The 8,910-nt window shown below is 40.8% G+C and overlaps 1 protein-coding gene across 1 annotated transcript; it reads right to left on the reverse strand.

Moving 5' to 3' along the window:
- Positions 1-4,841: 4,841 nt before the first annotated feature.
- Positions 4,842-7,129, reverse strand: LOC142968472 (interferon alpha-inducible protein 27, mitochondrial-like). The gene is made up of 4 exons (XM_076108342.1): positions 7,081-7,129; positions 6,961-7,002; positions 5,303-5,464; positions 4,842-4,988 (listed from the first exon to the last, which is right to left on the reverse strand). The coding sequence occupies exons 1-4, from the start codon at positions 7,088-7,090 to the stop codon at positions 4,888-4,890; spliced, it is 315 nt and encodes a 104-aa protein (XP_075964457.1). The 5' UTR covers positions 7,091-7,129; the 3' UTR covers positions 4,842-4,887.
- Between the last annotated feature and the right edge of the window lie 1,781 nt (positions 7,130-8,910).

Below are 8,910 nucleotides of genomic sequence, written 5' to 3' on the forward strand. Positions count from 1 at the left end.
GGAGAGGAGCCAATGTGATAAGACACAGATTGTCATAATCACAGGAACCCACAGCTGATAATGTCCCGACTATGCAGTTATCCTCAGCTGTACGAGCTTCATATCTTTCAGAGCGGTGTTTGGGTTTTACGGCCCACAATTCAACTGTAGACAGAAAAAAAATGCTGCTTTCATTTCAAAAAGTTAATGAACCAGTGAACACTTTCCAATCACTAACTCAGTCCTTTTTGGTGGACATGATGAGGAATGGAAATGTTTACAGACGACACACATGGACCAGAATCTTTCAGAGGATGCACAGATTTATTGAACAAAACATTTCAGTCGTCTGAACTCACAGAAGGGCTGTTTAGTAGGTACACTCAAGTAATTCTCTTCAGCGGAAGAAGCTGGTCAGCCATCCCACTGCTGCTCCGGTGCCTGCCACAGCTGCAGTGGCAGCTCCTGACAGACCAGCTGCACCTACAGCACGATTTAACAGGTTTTATTTGTCAGAAAGTGGAGCTACGGAGAAACTGAGAAAGACACCTGTGTAGGATTTTGTGATACTTCAGAAAGATTTAATAGGGCACATAATGCCCCTGTGATTATCATTCCAGCAATGATCCTCCCACCATTAAGATACACAAACTAGGAGAGTGTTGTTCTCAAGCTACAAGACTAAAGGAAACAGTGGAACTATTGTCATCACAGTGTACACAGTAGCATTCAATAGAACCAAACCATTTTATTCTGTCGATTACCTACACTAACTATCTACATACATATACATCTCTATTGTGACAATGCTACATTGCTGTTGTTTCAGGTCCAGGTTTGCCCGACACTTCTGGGATCGTATTTGTTTGCACTTTGAAAAGACATTAGAAGTAACGCAGCACGTGATTCTCCTTTTATTGTTCCAGCAATGATCATCTCACCATTCTGATACATCAGTTAAAACTACCATAAACATATCTAGTCAAGATGTTTACCTGCTGCCTGCAAACCAGCCACCACACTTCCTGCTGCCACTCCTCCTCCGTTAGCAACTGCAGCAGTCGACATCATTTTCGCACCAATGGAGCCTGCTGCGATCCCAGCGGAGGTGAAACCTGCGGCTCCCAGAACAATAGGAGCCCCGACCAAAGCAACTACTGCACATGGACAACAACACAACAGAGAGAAGGTTGATGCTAATGACAGAGTGCGATTTGTTTGGCCACTTTTAGATGGATCATGCATGATACAAGTACAGCATGTGAATGGATTTTCTACATTAAGGGGTGTTAAGATCAGTTGAAAAAGTAAACACAGGTGATCCATAAAGGCTGTACGGTCTTACTTGCTCCTGCTCCAATGGTAGCAGCCGTCACTGAAACACAAGAGACAGACATTTGCCATGGTTATTATAATCATTATACGTTTATTAGGAAACCATACAAGTTAAAGAATCAGTACTTTAACTGTATAATATATTAGATTAGATACTTACTAATAGGACCCATGTCTTCTCTACTGGTCTGACGAACTGCCCTGACCTGTATTCTCCTGAGAAACGAAGCACTGTTAACATCTGAACAAAAGAGGGCGCCAGACAGTCACTTCTACTTCCTCTATGACACAAAGGAATACATTGTATTAAACCTTAAACATAATCAAAGAACAGGAAGTGAACTATATTCAAGCATTGTGCAGAAAACTTCGTTGAATGAACCTCTAATTCTCCAACTGACGGATCACAAAAGCTTTATTGCTAATACGTTAACGTTTGCTCCCCAAACCACGCCTTAAACAGTGAGAGCAAAGAAGAAAACAATACTAAATATGAACGTACTATTTATTCTAACTGTTAGGTTTTTAAGAACAAAGGATGAAGGAGCCTGCAGGCCGCAGGCACTCTTCTACTGCGAGCTTCTTACTGCGCACGCGCATCAGAAGAATGAGCTGGACCCGGTCCAAAATTAAAACAATATTTAATGTACTACACAAAGTTCACTTACAAACTGAATTAACTATCAATAGTAATGTTCTCGAGAGCAGAGACCACATACACGCATCTCCTCACAGTCCGGCGCGGCCAGTTAGCTGAAAATGAGAGCTGCAGTGATCTGAGGTAAACTCCCTAAAACATTGTCTTTTATATCCCCTGAGAGTCGGAAAGTGTCCGATACTGTCATAAAACGTGTGAATGACCCTCCGTGGCGATTAGTGATTGGCTTCATTTGAATTCTGCCCCCTCCCATTATCGATCCCTTAGCAAAACATCTTGAACTCCTCCTCTCTGTCCTGCTGGTCAGCTTGGCATTTGACCGTCCCACTGGCCCCATCCTCCATCGATGAGGTCGCCTCCATTTGCTGCTGCATGTCTGACACCTCACTCAGAATCCCTATCTGACCCTCAAAACTATTCTTAGTGTTTTAATACCTACAGTGACTATACTTCTATGATTTAATACATTCAATGAGTTAATATACTGTAACATATAATATCCTCTATAAGTAAGAATATTGTAAACCTATAATACATTCCATATGGAAACATATTGTGACTAACATATTTATTATTGTAACACTTCTACTCACCACTAGGGGTGTTATTAAATCCTACTAATAATGCGTTTAATACTGAAATTCTCCACATAACTAAACGATCAGCTCTCATAGGGTGCTACAGGGAATTGACTTAAAATGAAATGATTTGTCTTTTTAACTACAATCTCACTTTGACACTTTCACGACGCAGCATTTCATCAGACTAACGTTAGATGCAACAGAGACTTGATCAAACAGGCTCGTTTGACATGAACTGCGCCTCGCTTGGTTTATGTTGAACGAGCCTAATATCAGTTTGCAAGCATGACGCAGTAAAATGACGTTACATTCAACCAACCAACAGAGCATCATTAGTAGCTTAAACACACATTCACCCAACTAAAGAGAACACAAATACTTTATGGCAACATCAATAATAAAATGAAATACAAACAAACCTTGTGCCCTTATCAGCAAGTCACGAAATCCGCTGTACTTTGGTCAACACAGCTGCCGTTTTGTATTTCTTCATCTATTTCCCCTACCTTTCAAAATAAAAGCACATCTTTTAAAAATGTATAAAGAAAACATGAGCTGGCATGAAAACCAACGTCGTGTATTATATCTTAGTATGACGGACGGTATGGAAGGTTATTTACACAAGGCATGTCTATCATTTGAACTTTTCTATTATTTTTTTATTAAAACAAAACTTACCGCAGACATGCGGCTACTTTGAGGAGAAAATGTCTGTATGTTCATGTATACCAGGCATGTCCAAAGTCCGGCCCGCGGGCCAATCACGCCGCTTCCAGGAGAGGTGGAGATCGCAATATTTTTTTCACCGAAAACCGAAACAACTGTGTCTGCCTAATTAGTCATGAGACTGTCGCCTTGTTTAAGGAATATAATGTAAAGAGACACTACGAGACCAAACATGCTAATGCTACAACAAGCTATCAGAGCGACCGTGCTAGAAAACTTCTTTACATTCTAATAGAATGTAAATAAGTTACATTGTATCAGAATGTAACTTCTTTACATTCTAATAGAATGTAAAGAAGCTACAGTGTATAGAATGATTCTATTGAAGTTATTCCTTTTTAAAATGTTTTAGATGAGTCACTAAACATTTTAAAATGGTGATTATAGCTGCTTACATTTGGTTACATTGCTATTTGCTGTTATTGAAAATAAAATGATTAAATAACGTATGTATAGGCTACTTGTATTGTTTAAAATAATGTCAGCAGGGACTGTTGGCCCTTGGGCATTTTCACATTATCAAATCTGGCCCTCTTTGAAAAACGTTTGGACACCCCTGATGTATACCAACAGCTGATTGCAATAAAAGTGGAGCATTGAATATAAACTTCAATTTTCTCCATCCTCTCATTCCTATGATGAACAACTCTAACCTCTGTGAAAACACCTTGATGTAATACTGAACCCTTATCGGTGAAAGGTGGCACTGACCTGCTGTATGAAAGGTATCAGTGGCACCAAAGCTTCCTCAGTTCAAAGTCCCTTTGTTATTGTGTTGAGGTGAAAACGGAAGCTCGTCTTCTCTCTACAAAAGGTTAAGACCCTCAATATCTGAATCTGTTTTACTTGTCCGATGAACATCATTTAAACATGGCTGCAGAGACTAATTACTAATAACTGCACTTATATCAAGACTGAAATATCTCAACTACTGTTGGATGGATTTCCTTTAATTGTTGTACAAATATTCATGGTCCATGGAGGATGAAGCAGATGGACTTTGGTGTTCTCCTGACTTTTCCTCTAGCTCCACTACGAGGATGACATTTCTCTTCACTTGAATAGCCACACAATCAGAGTCAGTGGAAGTTGTTTTCAGTACAGCATGAAAAACTATAATTATCGCCTCTGCCAACAAGTCAATTTGCAGTTTACATGCAGGTCACAGTCACATTGACCTTTGACTACCAAATTCCAATCAGTGGATCTTTGAACACAGGTGGATGTTTATGCCAAATATTAAGAAATTCCCTCCAGGCGGTCCTTAGGTATCGCATTCACGACTATAGACCAGACAGACGTACGACACGAGTTGAATATATTACAATGCAAGATGCAAGGATTAGAAATGAAGAGGCTGTGAAACCGTTGGTGTATTAGGGGAAGAGTCAGTGTTATAAGACCCTGCACCTTAACCCAGTACCTCCTTTCCCACAGGAAGCGCAAGATCCAATAGCATACACAGGGGTTGATGTTAATGTCCATTAATGTAGTGAAGAGCTAGACAGGACTTATGGTGGAGGAAGCACAGAAAACATGTCAGTTGTCAGAGATCACAAAAGTGCTATTTTGGGTCTTTTATTTGGCAAAATAATAAATATCATAAATTTAACTTTTTTCTTTTCTGCGGATTAAGCTGACCAGCCATCCCACCGCTGCACCCACACCGGACACAGCTGCAGTGGCGGCTCCTGACAGACCAGCTGCACCTGGAGGAAGAGTACACCGGTTAAGCTGAGACAGTCTTCTCTGCTAGAACACTACATGAAACATTGGCGTTGGTGTCACCACAGTGTGGTGGAGTGATTCAATTGTAGCCTACAAAAACACTTTATTTTGTTGAATACTGCACCAGTTATCCAAGTAAGATTAGTAGATTAGTGCTGAATTACTGCTGTTTCAGTTCCAAGTTTGCCAGAGACATTAGGAGTAGCTCAACACAGCACATGGGTACCATTGTTTTTGGTTCCAGCTGTGATCATCTCACAAACCATTTTTTTAAAAATCAAGTAATTGTGATTACCTGCGGCCTGCAAACCAGCAACCAGACCTCCTGCTGCCACTCCTCCTCCGTTAACAACTGCAGCAGCCGACATCATACTAGCAGCATAGGATCCTGCTGCGATCCCGGCGGAGGTGAAACCTATGGCTCCCAGAACAATAGGAGCCCCGACCACAGCAATCACTGCACGTGAACACAGCAGAGGGACCTTTGTCCTCTTGAGCACGACGCCCCCAAATTTGGGGGCTCTCGGGCTCAGAACCCCTCAAACTCACATGCAGCAAATAGCCTGATTATTAGCCAGTAGTGTGGACACGGCCACTTTTTATTTTCGATGAACCAGCAACGTGTGGACAACAACATCATATAAGTCACTTATTATAAACTCCAAAGACAACTATAGGCTACTCATATAAGCACAAAAATATCGTGGCATAAAAGCACCAAATCCTGGCCCGAAATCGGCGCTATGAGTACAGTAAATCAATGTTTGTACCCTCATGCTAACGGCTACCCAGTCATACAATGCATTTATTAGCATTAGCACACGTGGCGGAACACGTAACTAACTTCTGTTTTACGATCCGTAGAAGCACTAAACCGTTGGTGGATGATCAAACGTACCTTCATGCTGAACTTCGCCGACAAAAATCGTGGTTATGCGCCCAAGTTTTCTCAAAATATGGATAATAACGTCGCGGAATTTCCGTTCCAAAGCTGTAGTCATTGCTGCCAACTGCATACTGTTGACTTCCGACTTGTTTCCAGAATAAGAGCGGTCAAGGGGGCTTGGGCGAGTGGTCAGACTGCCTGCGACCGGAAATTTCCGCCGGGGTACACGCCTCACTTCTGGCAACTTTATTCTATGAAATCTGTTGACGATCACCACCAAATTTGGCATGAGTCTTCCTAAAACGATGACGCGTCTAAAGAGGGGTTGTTTTTGGAAATCGACCGAGGATAGGCTGAGATCCAGCCACACACACACACATGCAATGAGAAAATCCTACAGATGACAGCCAAAACTGGCTCTGATGATGTTATGAATATGAATATGATTCCTATTATCTGTATTTGGATGTATTGAATCATATGAGTGATAAAGAAAGTGAAATATATAGTTATATAGTGTATAAAAGTACAATGTAAGAGCTGCAACAGCTGGTTCGAAAATGATGCCTCGCCTGACTAAAACCTCTTATTCTTAACTTTATTCCACTTTATTCCACTTTAACCTTTTTTTAATAACTACTGATCAGTTATGCTATGACTTGGCAAAGAATCAGGGAGCTAGCTGCATTATTTCAACAACCTTTTATCACTGAAAGTGCATTTTTCCCAGGCGAGGCTGAATATTTTCACTTTCAGCTGTGTTATGTCTTATTCTCTATATTAACCAGCAACATATTCACAATATGACCAATGTAAACTATGTCACAGGTGTTGTGATCTGATTATATCAACAAAAATTATTAAAATCGACCTTGTAGTTACAGAGCTATGGTCAGTTTTGTAGGGCTATGCTTTTTCGCTCAGAGACCTCAAAAACGGCTCCGGGATTAAGAGGTTAATTATGGCGTGCTACTTTGTCAGGCCACTTGAAAATGGATGATGCATGACGTCACGTTAACGTGCGTCAAAGAGTTGAACAAGTAAACACAGGCGATATAAAGTCTTACATGCTCCTGCTCCGGCTCCTACTCCAACGGCGACTGCTGTCTCTGAAACACAAGATGAAAATATTAATCACAGACATTTTTATTTGGGACAACGTATAAGAACAACAGTGATATACTCACTCGGGTCCATGTATTTCTGTGGCCTGACGAGCCTGTAGCTGTGCAGTTTGCGTTTTCTGAGAAACGAAACTTTGTATAAATCTGAACACCAGATGGCGCCCCCGTTAACACGGATGTATAAATAGAGAGCCGCACCAGACACTTGATATAATAATTAATATTATTTTGTCCACAAATCAGCAAGCGCTAATAATAATAAAAGGTTGTACCAATATTCAACAGTCAACGTGAAGTCAAATGTGGGCCTCCGTTGTTGTTCAGCGGACCTGATCACGTGGTAGGATCAGCGCATGCGCGCGGTGATGCGGGCTGATGGAGTGAAGATGCCCACCGCCACCATCCCCGTGTAGTGCAGGAGACACACAAAGAAGAGGAGCGAATGCGATAAGACACAGGTTGTCATAATCACAGGAACCCACAGCTGATAATGTCCCGACTATGCAGTTATCCTCAGCTGTACGAGCTTCATATCTTTCAGAGTGGTGTTTGGCATCAGCTGCCGCTTAGCGCATGCGCGATTCATTTGCAGTTTGGACGCGGAGAGTGCGTCGCCTCTTCTCTCTGGCTGTCGCTGAAACTACTGTGTGAGACTACTGTGAGACTGCCCGCCTGTGAGTGCTTTGGGACGGCGGAGGGGCTCACGGCAGCACCCACTGCTCGTTGAGGACAGTAACTGCAAATAAATCGCCAAGAGGATTTGGAAAGGCGCCAGATTTAGTGAGAAGGTCACCAAGTTGGCAACACTGGGCGTCATTATGCAAGACCATTTACACAAGCAAAAAAAAAAAGTCAATGTTTTGTTTGTTTTTTTACTTTTTCCGCCAGCAAAAAAAAAAAAAAATAAAAATAAAATATATATATATATATATATATATATATATATATATATATATATATATATATATATATATATATATATATATATATATATACACACACGTGGACAAAATCATCAGCATACTTAAGGATGGTGACTGAATTGTCTTGGGCTGTGAAATTGTTGGTGTATAAGGAGAGGAGCCAATGTGATAAGACACAGATTGTCATAATCACAGGAACCCACAGCTGATAATGTCCCGACTATGCAGTTATCCTCAGCTGTACGAGCTTCATATCTTTCAGAGTGGTGTTTGGGTTTTACGGCCCACAATTCAACTGTAGACAGAAAAAAAATGCTGCTTTCATTTCAAAAAGTTAATGAACCAGTGAACACTTTCCAATCACTAACTCAGTCCTTTTTGGTGGACATGATGAGGAATGGAAATGTTTACAGACGACACACATGGACCAGAATCTTTCAGAGGATGCACAGATTTATTGAACAAAACATTTCAGTCGTCTGAACTCACAGAAGGGCTGTTTAGTAGGTACAGCAGCATGACAGTAGACTCATGTCAGAGCAAAGCATTTCATAATTTGATGAAAAGTGTAATAAATAAATGAGTAATGCTGGAATAGTTTACAAACCATCATACATCTTTGCATATATTGTTCTTACAATCATTTTGAAATCAGGAAATCACTGAAGAATCCAATACAAATTCTCAATTTTAAGTTAAAATCTCATCTGTGTGATCATTTCATGACTGAGGCCCAAATGTGAGTGATGAATTCAAAGCTTCATAGCAACATTTTGGTCTCAAAAACTTGATTAACTAGAATAAATTAATAAAAAAGTGTTACATATTTTTAGAAATGTTTTCCTAACACTTCTGTTAGTCCCATGCCTCACCCATGTGATGACTCACATTCCAGTGAGGAGACAAAACAAGTGTTGAATGAAAATGTGCAATGAGAAAAGGCCTGAAAATGACTCTCCAGCCTCATTCT

This window comes from Anarhichas minor, unplaced genomic scaffold (genome assembly GCF_050575085.1).
Source record: "Anarhichas minor isolate MPS153535 unplaced genomic scaffold, ASM5057508v1 ptg000040l, whole genome shotgun sequence".
Classification (NCBI taxonomy): domain Eukaryota; kingdom Metazoa; phylum Chordata; class Actinopteri; order Perciformes; family Anarhichadidae; genus Anarhichas; species Anarhichas minor.

What these genes read in the sequence shown, in the direction of transcription:
- LOC142968472 (XM_076108342.1), bottom strand. An exon ending in AGGAGCCGGAGCAGGAGCAT is followed by an intron (nt 5,465 to 6,960) that starts GTAAGACTTTAT and finishes GTTCACGTGCAG; the next exon opens with TGATTGCTGTGGTCGGGGCT. An exon ending in TGCTGGTTTGCAGGCCGCAG is followed by an intron (nt 4,989 to 5,302) that starts GTAATCACAATT and finishes CTCTTCCTCCAG; the next exon opens with GTGCAGCTGGTCTGTCAGGA.